Below are 19,758 nucleotides of genomic sequence, written 5' to 3' on the forward strand. Positions count from 1 at the left end.
TAGAAAAAAATATAAAAGAAAGTGAATTCAAACTATGGTCTAAGAACATACAGACACAATCTATGAAACTCACGTATCTCACTCATGTTTGAAACTGTTATCCCCTCTTGAAGAGTCAGTAAAGAGCAAAAATCTTCAGAAATGAAAAGCAGTTGTTATCAAAGAAAAATTACCATGACACGTAAAAATGAACAAGTTTTAGAAAAGTTTGAGCAATATAAGCCCTCTTTTGTTTTTAAATTGTTTATCTACCATTACATATGCATATGTTTTTTTCAAAAGCTGGACAATATTCAATAAACTGCACATCTGTGAGACAGGATTTATATTTCAAATCGTTCACTTGGATTACTGAAAAGGTTAGGTAGAACTGGCTTCTCCATTACCACTCTTGTCCTCTTCTAATCAATTCCGCACAGCAGCCAGAATGATCTTTTAAAAATGTAAATTATTTCATGGCATTCCTTGTTTAAAACTTTTCAATGGCAGCCTCAGTGTGAACATAATTCAAAATTTTTAATATGGGCTACAAGTCTCTAAGTTATCTGACTCCTGCCTATTTTTCAAACCTCATTTTTTACCATTCTTTCTCCCTGTCTCCTATATTCCTGCCACATTAGCTTTCTTTTAGCTCTATCTCACCTCGTGAGTTTTGCACACATATGCTACTGCCTCCACATGAAGCACTAGTACTGTGATTCTTTGCCGGGTTAATCTATAACTCTTCCTAATGGTCTCCACTAATTTGTCACCTTCTCATAGAGTCCTGCCCTTTACTCCCCAATCTAAATTCTGTTCCCTGTTATACTTTCTCATGACACACTGTATTTTCCTCCATATCAGCATCAAGACATACATGCACACATTCACTAAACTTGTTCAACATGTCACTCCATTACACTCTACACTCTGTGAGGTAACCACTGTTATCACTATACCCCCAATACCTAGCACATTGCATAGCATTAGCTAGATATACATTCAATGCTTTCTGCATCCATAATCCAAATTGGTAACGATCTACTTTGGATGGAACTCATCCTCAGAAGAAACAAACAAAAAAAATCAAGACACAGTCTCTATTCTGAAGTTTACAGTTAGAGAATCAAACATTTAGTGTTGTTATTCTATCATTATTTATTGAAACTGCCCAAATTTAGCTAAAGAATTCAACACTTAGGGAAAAACCCCAGCTTCATACATAGTTACTTACTGTCTCCCAACCACACTGTGAGCACCTTAAAGAGAAACACTGATTAGGCATAATCTTATGTCCTTTCTCCATAGTACTCTATACAATAGTGCTCATACAATAAACTCTGAGAACAAATTTCAATGCAAACTTCATACACTAGTGTACCCTAGCGATGAAGAACATAAACTGCCAGTACCTAAATGAGAAAGTTAAGAACAAATTCTAAATAATAGATGCTTAAGTTGATAGACAAAAACAGATGTTTCCTATTAACATCTGATCTTTTACCAAGTACCCTGGCATATTCAGTACATGAAACTCATGGCTTACTGAACCTGTTTTATCTTTGTCATTTTTCACATCAAAGGCAAGAAAACTATAGCTAGAAATATTCTACTTATTTTCTCATTAATAAATATCAGGAACATTTGTGTAAGACACTGTGCTAGGTATCAGGGATATATTAGTGACTATGGTCATCACAGGAATACAAAGTAAGAGTTGTTCTCTGATCTCAAAAAATGTAGAATCTGTCAGAGCAGAAAGATAATGCTCATAGATTATACAATGGAGGTAAACAGAGTGTTTTAGTATCACAAATGAAGTAACTACTCTAAGAAGAATTTCAGCTGAGTTTTGAAGACAAACCGGAGTAAAGCTTCTGGCAATAGGCAGATGACAGCGACACATATGAAAACCTTCCAGCTCTTTTCCAAACAAAAGGAACTGCTGAATAAAGTTATCAGAAAAGAACTTTTGGATAAATAGCGGAGTTTGAAACCAAGAGCAAAAACTTCACAGCTGTCAAAACTCAAAAACAGCTGGGAAGGAAGAAAAACAGAATAGTTTATACCTCTGAGTGGTTGTGGGTAGAGTACAAAACACCAGATAGGAAGGAGTCCAGACAGCAGATCCTTGTAAGCAAAGGGACTTGGAGCTGAACTACCTGCCTAAACGAGGAATGAAAAAGTCAAGAATATCCACAGCCTTCAAAGTCTGCAGTGAAAAACTGAAACTTCAAACCTAAGATACATAGGACTATGCAGTCCCAATTCATACTACCTAAATGATTTACAGACCCCAAACCCAAAACTTGGTATTAAAAGCTGAAATCTGAAATCAGTGAAACCCATGAAGCCCCCACAGAGACAAAGACTAAAACATCTAGAAGGGATGATGAAAATGTTTTATATCATGATCACTGAAATCCAGGCTACAGGAAAACTATGTACTGTCTGTAAGACAAAGGATTCTCTTTCTTCAACAAATAAACTGCAAAGGTAAGAAAACAGATGGAAAGGCCACCTATAGATCAAAAAAGACTTAAGAGAGAGATCAACCAACAGCCAACCTGTAGAACTTATCTAGATCCTGACCCAAATAAGCAAACTGTAAAATTACATACAAATTTCACATTTAAAACTGAAAATCGAATAACTGTATATTCAGTAACAGTAAGAAACTACTATTAAATTTTTTAGGGGTTGTAAGAGTAAGGTGGCTACTAAAACATTAGCAGATGAAATTATATGATGCCTAGATTTGCTTCCAAATACTATAGGAAAGGGGGATGTAGTAGAACAGATTTACCAAGACTGGCCAAAAACTGGTAACTGTTAAAGCTGGACAACAGACACACAGAGGTCTTCTATCTACTTTTGTGTTTAAATTTTTTAATAAAAGGTTTTTAAAAAATAATGTCTCCTTTATCTCTAAACAAATGTATCCTTCACCTCTAAAATAAAGTAACAAATTGTTCTATTTAATACACACGTACTATCTTCACTCATAAGATATATTTACTCGAAAAATTCTCTAATCTCAAAATTCATCTGAAATGTAGCTCTGAAAAAATTCACATTGTAATATAACATTTCCTTTGCTCTTATATTGCATATGATATGTAAATCCTGTAACTGATTACATTGGGGTCTCAGATTATAAATTCTTGGATTAAAGTGTCACAGAGGTATTTTAACATAATACACACATAATTAAAAGGTAAATGCTTTCTTTTGAAGACAAGACAACACTTAAATGTCTTGCTTCTTATTAACATTTTAATTTCTTAGCTGCTCCACCCTCATTGGTTCCATGTCATACTTTTTTAAATTTAATTCAACTGACCAATATGATTATTCTTATCTTGCAGGGCAAATGCTTTGCTTATTGGCAAGTAAATCCAAGAGGTTAATAGACTCATATTATTAAAAAGCACAAGAAACAGTTAACACTCAAATAAGAGGGCAACCCTTTACTAAAGTTTAAATATGCTGTCCACATATGAAGATGCTATTACATCCACATCCATTTAACAAGAAACTAAGAGTTTTTTCCCCAATCATTATGAGGATGAAATCAGGTCTAGTATACAGATTCTCTAACTCTATCCCTCACTTGAGGGGGTCACTTGTGTAATTTACATGAGTATGTTAATGGTGGAAGAGGCTACCATGATATAAATGATCAAAAAATCTGGGTTAGTAGTAATACCTAACAACGATAACCAGCCATACGTAAGTCAATATGTGTCTGTCATCTCTATTATTTGGTAAGAAGTTTCTCAGCTTCTCAAAGCTTCATTACCAATCTGCGGTGAAAATTAGGTCTATCCAGGAGGCAGTAGAAAGACAGCAGTATAGTTCTAAGAAATACATTCTGTCTCTATATGGAAACTCATTCTGTATTGTAGGTAACCAACTTTAAACAATTTGCTTCCTCTGACTTAGAAGAATTACATGTTTTTAGAAAAATTACAGAATATGGAAAATAATGTATAAAAAGGAAAAACATTCACTCAATTTTACCATCTAGTGAAAATCACTATCAACATAATAGCACATTTCTTTTCAGTCCTTTTTCTTACTGATTTGCAAGAGCCTTGAGTATGTTTCATAAACTTTAATACTCCATTATGTAAATTAAAACCTTTTTCCATTTCACATTTTTTAAAATTTGTATTTAAGAGAGACACAGAGAGCATGCAGGGGAGGGGCAGAGAGAGGGAGAGAGAGAATCCCAAGCAGGCTCTGTGCTGTCAGCACAGAGCCCAATGTGGGGCTCAATCCCACCACCACGGGATCATGACCTGAGCTGAAATCAAGAGTCAGACACTCAACTGAGCTACTAGGCACCCCTTAAATTTCTTTATTCTAATTGCACTAATCAGCACCTCAGAAATCCTGAATATGCAGTATACAGCTCCAGAAAGAAGTATGAAAAGTCTAAACACTTAAAAAAAAAAAAAAAAAAAATCTAGGGGTGCCTGGGTGTCTCAGTTGGTTAAGCATCCAACTCTTGCTTTTGGCTCAGGTCATGATCTCACAGTCAGTGGGTCCAAGCCCCACATCAGGCTCTGTACTGACAGTGTGGAGCCTGCCTGGGATTCTCTCTCTCTCCCTCCATCCTGCCCCTCTCCTGTTCGAGTGCACACTCTCTCAAAATAAACAAAAATAAACTTAAAAAAATAAAAACAAAAAAACTGAATGATACTCAACTATATTTCACTTAAGAAAAAAATCAGTCCAGGGCACTTGGGTGGCTCAGTTGGTAAAGTGGCCAACTTCAGCTCAGGTCATGATCTCATAGCAAAGGCTGTTTGAGCCCCGTGTCGGGCTCTGTACTGACAGCTCAGAGCCTAGAGCCTGGAGCCTGGAGCCTGGAGCCTGCTTTTGATTCTGTGTATCCCTCTCTCTCTCTGCCCCTCCCCTGGTCACCCTCTGTCTCTCTCTCTCAAAAATAAACAAACATTAAAAAAAAAAAAAAGAAAGAAAGAAAGAAAAAGGAAAAAAATCAGTCTGGAGTGCCTGGATGGCTCAGTTGGTAGAGCATGCAACTCTTGATCTTGGGGTTGTAAATTTGAGCCCCATATTGGGTATAGAGATTACTTAAAATCTTAAAAAAAAAAAAAAAAAAAGGAAGAAGAAGAAGAAAAAGAAAAAATCAGTCTGGCTTCAGTGGCCAAAAGAAACAACAATGGCAACAATACGGATAATAGAAGGTATCTTATTATAGTCCTGATTTTAATCAGAATGCTTTAAGTGTTTCACCACTAAGTATTCCTGTTTATATATATATATATATATATATATTATCTTTTAAGTATGTTTATAATGTCAATCTGTATTTCCTATTAAAAGTTTAAAGAGAGAGACGTTTAGGTTTTTATATTATGATGATAGTTCCCTGTCATTAATATGATGAATATTAATAGACACACTGATTTGTATTTGTTATTATTTAGAAATTCTGCCTCATGAATCACAAGTGAGGTTCTCAAGAGATCTTCTTTTTGTTGCTACTTTAGCTTTAGGTATCAGTGTTACGTTGACCTGTTTTGTTTTGTTTTTGAGGGAGGGGAAGAGGCAGAGGAAGAGAGAGAATCTCAAGCAGGCTCCAGGTCCAGCACAGGGCCCAACTTGGGCTGGATCCCATGACTGTGAGATCATGACCTGAGCTGAAATCAAGACTTGGACGCTCACTGACTCAGCCACCCAGGCACCCTATGTTGACCTCTTTTCCTTTTTTTTTAATTGGAAAGAATTAGGTTGGTCTGAAACAGGTTAAGTTCCAGTAGCATCAATTCTTCTCTGAATACACTCAAGAAAGTTCCTCAAGTCAGCGGTAGTTGTTTGCTTGCTGAGGGAGAAGGCAGATGTACAAAGGGAGAAATATAATTGTTCAACTTTTTTTTTTTTAATTGTTCAACTTTTTAAAATGGTTTTTAGTCTATTAACTTCTTTGGTCATTTATATTTTCCTAGAAACATAATTTCAGTAAGGTTTTCAGGCAGATTAGCATAGAATTGTACACGCTCTCCTACAACTAAAGAAGCCATTCTACAATTTAAAAAGCTACTTTCCTCTTTCCAGTGTATCTGTGTGGTTTTATTATTTTCTTTCTTATTCTTAATTTTGAAAATGAGAGCTTTCACTCATGTTTCTTGATTTGGCTAGCTACTGAATCAACTATGTAATTAATTAGTTGTATTATTTTTTTGTATTAAACTACATGGACTTAGTTCTCATTCACACTGACAAATATTTGAGTTTTTAGGCTATTTTCCTCTTAGGACGATTTCACATTCAGATATCCTATCTTAAAAATTCAATTTTTAACTCAACTGAGACTGGGTGGCTCAGCTGGTTAAGCATCCAACTCTTCATTTAGGCTCAGTCATGACCTCACAGTTTGTGAGTTCGAGCCTCATGTCAGCCTCCACAATGACAGTGTGAAGGCTGCTTGGGATTCTCTGTTTCTCCTTCTCTCTCTGCCCCTCTCCTGCTCGTGCACATACACACACTCTCTCCCTCTCAAAATAAATAAAACTTAAAAAAATTCAATTTTACTTATTTTATGTATCAAAATAATACATGGTCATAAAAATCCAAGTATTAAAATAAAACAGAAAGGATGTGTAAAGTAAAAAGCAACTGCAATCCTATCCCTTGAATAAATACCATTAAAACTTTGTGTTTCTCTAGATTCTTTATTTCAACGCACATAGAAACATACATATATATTCTTCTACTTTAAAACACACGCACATGTGCACGCACACACCCCTGGGTGGCTCAGTTAGTTAAGTGTCTTGACTCTTGGTTTCAGCTCAGGTCATGAGCTCATGGTTGGTGGGATCGAGTCCCATGTCAGGTTCTTCGCAGTCTGCTTGGGATTCTCTCTCCCTCTCTCTCTGCCCCTCCCCCACACTTGCTCGCTCTCTCAAAATAAATAAATAAGCATTTAAAAAAAAAACACACAAACAGGATTATGTTATTCATACTACTTTATAAATAGCTTCTTATTCTCCCCACTTGATGTGCTCTGGCATCTCTACCTCAGTATATACAGCCTCCTCATTCTTTATAACTGCAGTATTATATTCTGTTCCTGTTTGATTAGCATTTAGTTTGTTTCCAATTTTTGCCATCATAAACAACATTGTAGTGAACATCCCTAAATGGAACTTTCCCAACATTCACAAGCAGTCCTGTAGGATTAAAATCTGTAAATGGTATTGTGGTTAAAGGGTATGAATGATTTCAATCTTTAAGTTTGACAATCTGATAAAGACGGATGTTATTTTTTAAAAACCTTTTTACTGAAGCATAACAGAGTGTACAACTCATATTTAAATGTAACAATAAATTTTCACAAAGTGAACACACATGTAAACCAACATCTAGATCACAGAGTATTATCAGAATTCCAGGCACCTCCCTTTGTGACCCTGTGTAATCAATACCCTCCAAAGACTAAAAAAGAAAAAAAAAAAAAGATCCTCTCCTGACTTCCAACACTTTTGATTAATTTTGATCGTTTTTGAACATTAAATAAATGGAAAAATACACTATATACCCACAGTTTCCAAACTGCACCAAGGGTGCCTGGGGACTGCAAGTTATTTTAAATTTGAGAGAAACGATATTCAACATCTGTATTACACCATGCCAACTACTAGACTGCTATATTCTTTTCAGTGATGTCTAATCTTTGTTAATAAGCTGCCATTTTCAGTGGTTGCTATAATAATAAGTAATGTGTAAAAATCAACATGGAACAGAAAATGAGGGTGGTGGGTGTCCAATCTGATTCCAAGATTTGAGAAGTTGTACAGTGCTGAAAGTATACATCCCATTACTAATTGTGGTTATTTAAAAATGAAGTAAAAGTACTAATTTTTTTTTTCAATTTTTGTGCATTATTTTAATGGCTCTTAACTTGTTGGGACGTAAGTATTACTAAGTTGTTCATATCTACTACTTAATAAACAGAACAGTTTAGGTATTTCTTTTGGCCCACAAGTGCCATGAACCAAGTACCATGAAAGGAGAAAGTCTGGGAGCCTCTGGTGTATATTCCTGTCACTGGTTTTTTACAGTATCACTTGTAAGATTCATTCATATTGTGTCAAACAGCTGCAATTCGTTCATTTTCATAGCATAATATTCCACTACATGACTATTCCACTACTTACTAATTCTACTGATGGTGTGTGTGAATTTTAAAAATTTAAATTCCAGTTTAGTTAGCATACAGTGTTATATTAGTTTCAATGTACAATATGGTGATTCAACAATTCTATATGTTACTTAGTGCTCATCACAATGAGTGTACTCTTGATTCCCTTCACCTATTTTAACTACCCCCCCACACACCCATCTCCCCTCTGGTAACCATCAGTTTGTTTTCTATATTTAAGACTCTCTTTTTTCTGTGTTCACTGTGAATGTTCTTAAGTGTACATTTCTTGAAGTGGAATTGCTGTGTTCCAGAGTATGTATATGCTCAGTTTTAGCAGACAGGCTAGTTTTCCAAGATAGTTCATCAATTTACACTCCCAGTAACAATGTTTGAGAGTTCTGATTGTTCCATGTCCTAACATTGTTTTGTTTTGCTTCATTTAGTCATTCTGAAGAATGTACACTACCACAGCAATTTCCCAAAATGAGGCTGAGCCCCTTTCATGCAATCATGATTGCTTTCCAAACACTTGCTTGGTCCTTTGAATATTGGTCTTTTTAGGGGCGCCTGGGTGGCGCAGTCGGTTAAGCGTCCGACTTCAGCCAGGTCACGATCTCGCGGTCCGTGAGTTCGAGCCCCGGGTCGGGCTCTGGGCTGATGGCTCAGAGCCTGGAGCCTGTTTCCGATTCTGTGTCTCCCTCTCTCTCTGCCCCTCCCCTGTTCATGCTCTGTCTCTCTCTGTCCCAAAAATAAATAAGCGTTGAATATTGGTCTTTTTAGGTGCCTATTCAAGTTCTTTTCCCATTAAAAAAAGGGGGGGTATATTAATATTAGATGCAGGATATTTGTCTTTTTAGGTGCCTATTCAAGTTCTAATTCTAATATTAAAATATAGCATTGAATATTGGTCTTTTTAGGTGCCTATTCAAGTTCTTTTCCCATTAAAAAAAAGGGGGTGTATTAATATTAGATGCAGGATGAGTCTTTGATCAAGCATATGTCCTTCAAGCATCTTCTCCCACTTCTACCCACTCTTCATGATCTTAATGGTATCTTTTAATGAATACATGGTCTTAATCTTAACATAATCCAATTTATGAAATTATCCTGATGTTTGGGCCATTTTGTAAATATATCTTTGTTGACATAGTGAGAATTGTTTTCCAAATTTAGGTCAGCAAACCATCCAAAAATGATCACTGCATATGGTGGTAAGGTAAAATCATGATACTTTTCCTCCTATATGGATATCTAATTGACCAGCACCATTTATTTGACTTTCCTTTCCCCACTGTACCACTGTGTTACTTTTATCATAAATCATGTAACAGTATACATATCAGTCTGTTTCTGGACTGTTTTATTCCATCAATCTATTTGTCTATCCATGTGCCAATGCCACATTAATCTTAATTGCTACAGCTTGATACTTGGTAGTGTGAGTCCTCCAGATTTTTTTTCTTGTTCCTCGTGATTGCTTTGGCTTGATTCTGCATTTCAGTTGAGCATCTTTTGATGTTTACTGGCCATTCATATCTTCCTCTTGTATGAGCTGGCTGTTCAGGTGTTCTGGAAATGAGTTGGTTATTCTTCACATACTGATTAGTATTACATCTTTCTCAATTAGAAAATACACCCCTTATAAACATTAAAAAGAAAAAACAGGAGGGGGCATGGCACCTACGTGGCTCAGTCAGTTAAGCATCCAAACTCTTGATTTCGGCTCAGGTCATGGTCTCACAGTTTGTGGGTTTGAGCCCTGCATCAGGCTCTGTTATGACAGTGCTTGGGATTCCCTGTCTCCCTCTCTCTCTCTGCCCCTACCATACTGCTTAAGCTATCTCTTGCTCTCTCAAAAATAAATAAATAAACATTAAAAAAAAAGAAGAAGAAAAAATATAACCCATGTGTCAAATGCTGTCATTTCCATAGTCTTTAAAAAAAATGCTTACATTTTTTCCCCTACTTTTTTAATGTACTTAGAAGTATTGATTTTTTTCCTTCTAGGTTCTGGTTTCATGCTTAGAAAAGCCTTCTCCATGCCAAGATGGCATCACAGTGTTGGCAAAATGAGTAACGTAGGACTTCGTCTTTTACGTTACGTATTTTTATAATGTTTGACTTTTTAAATTTATTTTTATTTTTTTTATGTTTATTTTCAGAGAGAGAGAGAGACAGCGCACATGCGAGTGAGATGAGGGGCAGAAAGAGAGGGAGAGAATCACTTGGGGCTCAATCCCACAAACCTTGAGATCATGACCTGAGCTGAAATCAAGAATCGAATGTTTAACTGACTGAGCCAGCCGGTGCCCCTATAATGTTTGACATTCTTTACATTTGTAAAGCACCTTAATAATTTCTTCAAAGAAGAAATTTCAGTCATTTCCCACAAGAGAATAATGGCCCAATAATTTATTCTGATACTTATATGATTTCATTTGCCATACTTAAATCTTTAATACACCTGGAAGTCATTTTAATATATAGTGCGAATATATTCCCCCAAACAGCCAGCTGCCCAAGGTATTTTATTTTCCCCAATTAAGGCACCTGGGTGGCTCAGTCGGTTGAGCGTCCGACTTCGGCTCAGGTCATGATCTCACGATCCGTGAGTTCGAGCCCCGCGTTGGGCTCTGTGCTGACAGCTCAGAGCCTGGAGCCTGCTTCCGATTCTGTGTCTCCCTCTCTTTCTGACCCTCCCCCGTTCACGCCCTGTCTCTCTCTGTCTCAAAAATATTTTCCCCAATTAAAATACAGCACTGTTGGGGCACCTGGGTGTTTCAGTTAGTTAAGTGCAGCTCAGAGCCTGGAGTCTGCTCCAGATTCTGTGTCTCCCTCTCTCTCTGCCCCTTCCTTGCTCGCTCGCAGGCATGCTCTCTCTCTCAAAAGTAAATAAAGCATTAAAATATAGCATTGTCTCTGGGGTGCCTGCCTGGGTGGTTCAATCAGTTAAATGTCCAACTCTTGATTTCGGCTCAGGTCATGATCTCATGGTTTGTGAGTTCAAGCTCTGAGTCAGGTTCTGTTTTGACAGTATGTAGCCTGCTTGGGATTCTCTCTCTTCTTTTCTCTCTGTCCCTCTCTGCTCGCTCTCTCTCTCCCAAAATAAACTTAAAAAAACTAAAATATAGCATTGTCTCTTTACTTAATCATTTAACAAATTCTTTTTAAAATTTTGTTTTAATGTTTATTTTAATTTTGAGAGAGTGTGTGTGTGTGTGTGTGTGTGCACACGCGTGCAAGCAGGAGGTGGGAAGGGGCAGAGAGAGAGGGACATACAGCATCTGAAGTAGGCTCCAGGCTCTGAGCTGTCAGCACAGAGCCCGACACAGGGCTTGAACCCACAAACTATGAGATCATGACCTGAGCTGAAGTCGGCCACTTAACCAACTGAGCCACCCAGGCGCCCCGTATCATTTAACAAATTCTTAAATGTGCTTTCACTTCTATTTAGACTGCCTACTATGTTCTATGAATCAATTTATCTCTCTGCTGTTCTTGTGCCAATGCTACACAATTTTAAAATATGTAGCTTTCTAAGGCGCCTGAGTGATTCAGTTGGTTAAGCATCTGACTCTTGATTTCGGCTCAGGTCATGATCTCAGGATCAAGAGATGGAGCCCTACGTCAGGCTCTGTGCTAGGCGTGGCAGCTTACTTGAGATTCTCTCCCTCTCCCTTCCCCTGCTTTTGTGTGCACACACGCGCTCACACACACACACTCTCTCTCAAATAAAATATGTAGCTTTCTAATGCACTGGACTACATTATAATGCATATGTCTCCTAAATATTGTGCATCTTGGAAATTTCTTTGACTCCTTTATTCTCATGTAAGCAATTTCTCCAGAAGAACTTCTTATTTAAGTCACTTTCCTGCACTGGTAAAGTTTTGAGCATCTGATTCATATATCAGATGAATTCACAGCTTAAATTGAGATGAGCTGACATTATAACATATTACCTTACCATCCAGAGATACATGGTATGTTGGGCTATTTATGTTCTTTATGCCCTTCCCCCATAAAGTTTTTAGCTCTCAATTTATTAATCTGAAGAGCTCATTATATGAAAAGATTATTAATTCTTTGGCTGTCAAATATGTTGCAAGATTTTTTTTTTCAATTTGTTACCAGCCAATTTAAAAAGAGTACCAAGGATATTAGTTGAGGCTTTATATAGCTATACAACAGAAATATACATAGAAAAAGAAAAAATTGACTCTAATACCAAGTAAAAGCATTAATTTGTATGGTTTTCTGCATGAGACAAAGCCAAAATCATTGAAGTTAAGACTAAAAATAATAAATTGGGCCACCTGGGTGGCTCAGTTATGCATCTGACTTTGGCTCAGGTTGTGATCTTGCCTTTGGTGAGTTCAAGCCTTCCATCAGGCTCTCTGCTGTCAGCCCAGCCTTCTTCGGATCCTCTATCCCCACCTCCTCAGCCTCTCCCCTGCTTATACGCTCTCTTTCTCTCTCTCAAACATAAACAAACTTTAAAAAAAAACTAAAAATAATAAATAGAACACACTGGGGCGTCTGGGTGTCTCAACCAGTTGAGCATCAGACTCTTAATTTCAGCTCAGGTCATGATCCCAGGGTCATGGGATTGAACCCTGTGTCAGGACTTCATGCTCTGTGGAGTCTGCTTAAGATTCTCTGTCTCTCTGTCTCTCCCCCTCCCCCTTCAGCCCCACTTGCATGCTCTCTCTCAAATTAAAAAACAACAAAAAAAAATTATGGGCACCTGGGTGGCTCAGTTGGTTAGGCATCTGACTGTGGCTCAGGTCATGATCTCACAGTTTGTGAGTTCGAGCCCCCGCATTGGGCTCTGTGCTGACAGCTCGGAGCCTGGAGCCTGCTTCGGATTCTGTGTCTCCCTCTCTCTCTGCTCCTCCCCCACTCATGCTGCCTCTCTCTGTCTCTCAAAAATAAAATAAAAAAAACTTTTTTTAAATTAAAAAAAATTAAAAATAAATAAACAGAACACATTACTGAAACACCTCACCTAGCCAAAACTTAACTCTATGGCCAATTTTGTAATTGGAATAGGACACAAAACAGACCAGTCAGCAGTTAAAAAGATCCTAAACTTCATTCTTTAAAAACCCAGCCCTTCACTCTATATTTGCTTTCACTTGGTACACAGCTTTACAATTCCTTCTATTTATCTTTCCATTTCTATACCTAAATGGTTGAGCACTCCTGGTTAAAAGCTATACAGATTCAAAGACATTATTTTACAACATATGGATTTTTATTGAACCATCTATACCACCTGTGACTTTTTAAAATTTTTATTTTTTTTCCACCTGTCACTTTAAAAAAATATATTTTCTAATGTTTACTTATTTTTGAGACAGAGGGAGACAGGGCATGAGCAGGGGGAGGGGCAGAGAGAGAGGGAGATACAGAATCTGAAGCGGCTTCAGGCTCAGAGCTGTCAGCACAGAGCCCGATGTGGGGCTCAAACTCACCAACTACAAGATCATGACCTGAGATGAAATCAGAAGCTTAACCGACTGAGCCACCCAGGCGCTCCTCCACCTGTCACTTTTTAAAACAAATTGTTAATAAACTTCCCTTCCCATATACATCAACAGCCACTTCCAACTTCGGTTTAGCTTCCCTACATAGAAACCACACCACTCCTATCCCTTACTCTCAGCAGATGATGTTACCTCCTTATTCAGGATAACCATTCTTTGCAAACTTAGCTATGCTGACACCTGAAGTCCCTAACTTGTTCCATTTGATCTTAGAGAAAAAAGTACTCTTTCTCCAACTACAATTTAAGACCCATACCTTAATTTACACATGGTGAAGGAAGAGGCAAGACTCATTAATTAATTCTCTTGTTCCAGGTCTCCACTCCATAATTCATTTCCCACCTAACTTATACAATTAAACTCTCATTCCATTTTCAGCCAATAAATTCAGCCAATATATTCTAATGTCGTCCATGCTTTAAAAAAAAATCCTGGGGTGCTTGGGTGGCTCAGTCGGTTGGGCTTCCAACTTTGGCTCAGGTCATGATCTCGTGGTCCATGAGTTTGAGCCCTGCATCAGGCTCTGTGCTGAGAGCCCAGAGCCTGGAGCCTGCTTCAGAGTCTGTGTCTCCCTCTCTCTCTCTGCCCCTCCCCTGCTCATACTATGTCTCTCTCTCTCTCAAAAGTAAGTAAACATTAAAAAAAAAAATCCCTTCACACTTTACCCTTTCTACATATCAACATATTTCTCCCTTCCTTTCCTTAGGGAAAAGTCAGCATGCCTACTTCACCTTCCATTCATTCCATTACCCCATCTCCTAAAGCTTTATGACTCTGCCTTTGCCTGAAGCTACTCACAAAAATTAACAGTGACACTGGACTACAACAATCAAGAGGAACTGGGTATTTTTTTGGTTCCACAAATACTATGATTTTGTCTATAACTATGCCTATTGATGGAAGTTGGGACTGCTGAAGGAATCTGATTATGAATTTCTCCTTGGCTCTAAATTGGATAAAATTGGAAACTATAAGCAATCTCTTAAAATGCTCAAAAACTGGGCAAGGGGTATCTTATATTTATATGCATTAAAATGCTTAAAAAGCATTTTATATTTATGTACCAAAACGGTGTTTTAAAGCAAGAAAAGTTCCTTATATTTCTATCAAAGATTCAAGTCCAGGGAATTAGTTCTATAAATGTCTTTCATGAAATAATCGATTACCTCAAAATGCAAAATCTTCTCGAGCAAGAAGGCAGGATAGGTAGGAACTAAATACTAAATATTAGACCTTGATTAAATTACTTAAATTCCTCACCCTTAATACAGGGTTATACCTTACTCTACAGTTTAACTGTGAGGATTAAACAAGACATGTAAAAGCACTTAGCACAGTTCCAGGAACACATTAAATACCTTCCTTCACTTTAGCGCAATGCCATACTCCAAGATACATACAATTATTTAGAAGTAAAAGTGTACCAAAAAGAAACAATATTAAAACTTTGTGAACTATTTGAAACAGAAAATGTGGCAAAAGCACCATCTGTTTATACTAATAATAATCTTCAAATGAAAGGCTTCAAGTAGAAGCACAAGTTACTAAAAGATGTTCAAGTATTTTGAGGGAATTCAGCTACTAAACATACTTAGCTTGAATTTCCAATGTTCTCCTCTACGGAGTGTAAAAGATTACATAAAATTTAATAAAATGGACAGAGTAAGCATACACACAAAGCTGTAGTTTCCCAGGTTGAGAAAGACAAATCTAAACTCACCCTTCCTTGGGAGGAATGGATCTCAAATATACAAAGTTTCCTTAGATATACACAAAAGCAAATCAATGTATCAAAGGGATTTGAATGAATGGAGGCTTTCTTTACTTTAGGGGCCCAAATAATAAAATGAATAACCAAAACAAATCCTCTCCAAATATTTATGGGGGGAAAAACATTTTAATTATTAGAATTGGTGTAAAGCAGCTGGCTTGAGTAGAATGTAGCAAGTCAGTTGCTTTCTGAAAAAATATTGTGGGGTGGAGAAGGTGGGCAATCTTCCCAATAAAACAACTGCCATAAAACCCCATGCATACATAAGAATATACACATCTGTTAAATATCAATTTACACTGTTCTGCCAACTTAGTAATCAAGAGGAAGTATTTAAGATCTAAAAAATAAGTCATATTCCACTTCTGGTCACATTTTGCACGGGTGGCTACTGGCAAGTAGGGGTTATCTACGCAGATTCAAGGCAGTGAGGACTGAATAATAAATCCACTGTTCACTTTCAAATGTAGGGGGAGAGGAAAAGGGAGGCTCCGAGTCCGTAAAGTATCTCCTCCCTCTCTAAACACTGCAAAAACTGTCCAAGTCTAAGACATTTACCCCTGAAACTCCTTGGAGAGTGACTTGGGAGACTTTTTGTTCAGATTTCTGAGGGGGAGCTATTTAGGAATGCGGCAAGATTGCAACTTTCAAATACATGAACGTAACTTTAGAATTTAAGTATTTTTTCTTTCAGGAAAGGTTTTCCCCCTTTCCTTTCAAATAGTTTACCACCACTCACATATTAACAAAATCTCCAATTCAACCCCAAGTATAAACAAAAACCAAAGTTTAAAAAAAAAATGCCAATAAAGCAGACAACTACTTCTAATTCCTCATCTCCCTCTCAATTAGGAACGAAGAACACGAAAGGCGAAACGAACACGAAGCAGAAAAAAAAAATGCTTGGCAAGAGGAGAAAGTAGGAAGGAGGGATAAGAGCAGAGCAAAAAGTTCAGCTGATGCTGACACTTAATATGGGTAAAAAGGGAGAAAATATTCTGAAGACACAGGTGAGAAGTAAAGAACTGAGTGGGACAGGGGAGCAATAGAGGAAGTCCAAGCAAAAGGCCTATGGGGGTGAGGGGCACAGTGTTGGAGGGAACACCAAAATACGCGGAAAGATTCATTAGGAAGAGATACCAATCAAGGCCCAAGAACTTGAGAGACAGAGGATATGGAGACAGAGTATTCCTATCCTGGCAACCACGAGACCGCGCCAGATGTCTGGGGAGGCGATCCTGCTACGAGGGGTGAGGGGTTAACTGCGGGGGCTCGCAGACGTGGAAGGGGGTGCGGCCCTAGGGGTTGCAGCAGGGGAGCGGAGAGCAGGCCTACGGTGCGTACCTTGTAGTAAACATCGAATTGGATGTTCTCGGGCAAGGAGCGGATGTCTCGGCGGGAACGGATGTAGTTGTCCACGACAGCGGAGATGGCGGTGTTATACAGAGTCTCTGGGATCCACTCTAGTTCCACGGCCGCCATCTTCCTTCCCTCCTCCTCCGCCTCCTCCGCCTCCTCCTCCCGAAGGCCCCCGCCTCCCTCCGTAGCGAACTCCTCTGCGGCCCCGGAGGATTCGGACGGGCGGCGGCAGCCACGCGGGCACACGGCAGAAGCGCACGGCCACCCTGGCTCCTTCGGGGCGAGCTGTAGGGCAGCAGCGGCGCACCCAGGCCCGGGAAAACAGCGGCGCACGGGTAGAGGGAGAGCCAAGCCCAGGCCTCACATTCCGGGTTTGAGAGAAACCCGGGTTCCGTCCCAGCACCGAGCTCTGCAGGGGCGGGGCTGCGTGTGCGGCGTCATGACGTCAGCGCACGCTGACGCGCCGGAGGGAAGGAATGCGGCAGGCGGAAAACTTGGGAAGAAAAGAGTGGTGGTTCTTTTCGCAGAGAACGTACTTTCCGAAGGGGCCGCGATTGGGTGGGTGGGGTGGACGTTTTACACTAAGACGAGTAACGCTCTAGCGTTCCCGATTACACGGGCGCGTCAGTCGTGCCACGGGAGTTCCTAGGCATGGACCGTATCGCGGCTCAGGTAAAAGTTTGGATCCTTCACAAAAGTGCACAGTATCTGCACACTGAAAATTAGGCATTCAGGGAATTCATATGGGTCTCAACACCCTTCTTTAGATTCGGGTCCTTAAGCCAACTTACGAACCTTCGGTCCAGGAACTAAGAGTCGGCATAGGTCATTGTATAACTAACCACTTGCATTTTTGAACTTTTTACAATATTTTCTTTTTCCAAAGGAAACTTACAAACAAAAAATAATAAGAAGAAAACTCCTGCTGTAGAAGAATTTGGTAGGAAGGTTAGCCTGATTATGGAATTACAAATAGTGGTGAGAGAAAAAGGGCTAATTGCTGGCTGTGTCAGGGGTCAATGGTGAGATAGAAATCAAGATTTCAATTTTCTCCCATAATTCTAGTCCCAGCCTCAGGGGATTGTTGAATAATTGAGAAAACTTGTTTCAGCTCCCTTCCTTACTCAGCCTGAACATCTGCTATTTATGTAACTTAATTTTCCGAGTCGGCCATCTCAACAACTTTATGCAATATCTTTCTGCTCTAGGAATTTAACAAGGAAGTTACTGGCCGTAATTGATGACACTGTTTCCTAGTCACTTTATAACAATGCAAAACTTGGAGACAATAATGATAATATGTCCTGACATTTAGAGCTAAAGGAATTGGAAGTGGTTCTTGGAGTTCACCTTGGTATTTTTATGTTAAATGTCTAAATAATTTGGCAAAAAAGAAACACAGTTCTTTTCTCAGTCTATACCAGTTCTATAATCCATGAACCTAGGATTCATGGTTGGCCTTAAGGTAGGGTTGCAGACTGAGCAAGTAGAAAAAATATATAAATGCCCAGTTACATTTTAATTTCAGATAAACAATGAATGGCTTTTAATATAAGTATGTTGTGTACAGTAGTTTTACGCACCCATTTCAAGTCACTGTAGCACATAAGTTTCTTCCAACAAATTCTGCATCAGGAGTTCTTAGATTTTTTGAGGCTGTTTGGACCTTTTTCCACAAAAATGTATAATTATCCGTATATTATCCATGCAAATGTTGCATGGGACATACTTATACTAAAAAATTATTCATTGTTCACCTGAAATTCACATTCGAATAGGCATCTGTATTTTATCCGGCAATCTTACCTCAAGAGATCCATGAATGCCCTGAAATTGAATGCAGATGTTCTAGGAAATTTTGACTGAATCAAGACCTGGGCTCAAGTCCTATAAAAAGATTGAGCTGTGTCAGACACATTTATTGATTGCTATATGGACCTTAGATGCTGCTGGGCAGAGTTAGACATCAAAAATGTATATAGACAGAGGGGTCTCAATGGACAAACAGGCCTCTTGATCCCTTCTTCATTGTTTTAAGATTGAAAGTTATTAAAATGTGTTTGATGGACTGGGAAGCCCTGACCAAGGGTGACAGATTGCCTGAAAGGACAGGACCCCCAAGAAACAATTCAACATGAGGGTTGGAGGAATCGGGACCAATAGCTGGCATCTGTACAAAGGACTAAGCATCAAAGGGGAGCATTGACTCCAGAACTAGACCCATCTGCAGGTTTGGGCCCTCAAGAACTGGCTTAACAAAGAAACCAGTGGAAACTAGGCTATTTTTCTTGTACACTACCATCAACTGAGGGAAGAACGGTTCTCCCTTGTGCCTAGGAAATTAATGAGTCCCAGCAGAACTTGGATTTGAACTCAATAATTATATAACTAATGTCTTGCCATATATTGTACAATAGCATAGCAGCTGAGTTTTCAGTGGTCAGGGCCAGATCATAAAGGGGTTTATATGTAATGCTAATGGACTGGGACTTTATCTTAGAGATAATAGGAAATCCTTAAAGGATTGTAAACAGGGAAGTAAAAGGATCAGATTTATGTGTCAGAAAGAAGACAGAAATCATCTATGATGGAAGAGCCAGAAGGTCCAGAATCATGCACTCTTAGCTATAGGAGGGTAGAATACAGAAGAGGCCTACTAAATTGTCATGACCACCTATACATTTGATGGACAGATGTCCCTTTTATCACGAAGTTACCTCTACAGTGCACCAAATCCTCTTTAAGCCTTGGTAGCCTCAAATTTGGCAGAAGTCTTTCTAGCATACAAAGCTATATGAGGCATGAACCTGGTCCAAAAAGAATCCTAAGAGGCAATCTACATCGTGACCATTTTTAAATTGCAATTACTCCCTTAATCGAGTTGTGGGGTCTAAGTACCTTCCTTTTGAACGTGGTTAGAT

At 38.7% G+C, this 19,758-nt stretch overlaps 2 protein-coding genes across 2 annotated transcripts in view; one reads left to right on the forward strand and one right to left on the reverse strand.

The window, feature by feature from the left end:
- Nucleotides 1–16,422, forward strand: part of CHCT1 (CHD1 helical C-terminal domain containing 1) — a 73,858-nt gene extending 57,436 nt beyond the window's left edge. Inside the window, exon 6 of the mRNA XM_040496920.1 lies at nt 16,331–16,422. Coding sequence (XP_040352854.1) covers nt 16,331–16,401 — 71 coding nt within the window. The 3' untranslated portion in view covers nt 16,402–16,422. The remainder of the gene's footprint in view (nt 1–16,330) is intronic.
- The window catches only part of APPBP2 (amyloid beta precursor protein binding protein 2), a 52,588-nt gene extending 35,328 nt beyond the window's left edge, over nt 1–17,260 (reverse strand). Inside the window, exon 1 of the mRNA XM_040496918.1 lies at nt 16,823–17,260. Coding sequence (XP_040352852.1) covers nt 16,823–16,960 — 138 coding nt within the window. The 5' untranslated portion in view covers nt 16,961–17,260. The remainder of the gene's footprint in view (nt 1–16,822) is intronic.
- Between the last annotated feature and the right edge of the window lie 2,498 nt (nt 17,261–19,758).

The sequence above is a fragment of the Herpailurus yagouaroundi genome, unplaced genomic scaffold (assembly GCF_014898765.1).
Source record: "Herpailurus yagouaroundi ecotype Mexico unplaced genomic scaffold, PumYag 189, whole genome shotgun sequence".
Lineage (NCBI taxonomy): Eukaryota > Metazoa > Chordata > Mammalia > Carnivora > Felidae > Herpailurus > Herpailurus yagouaroundi.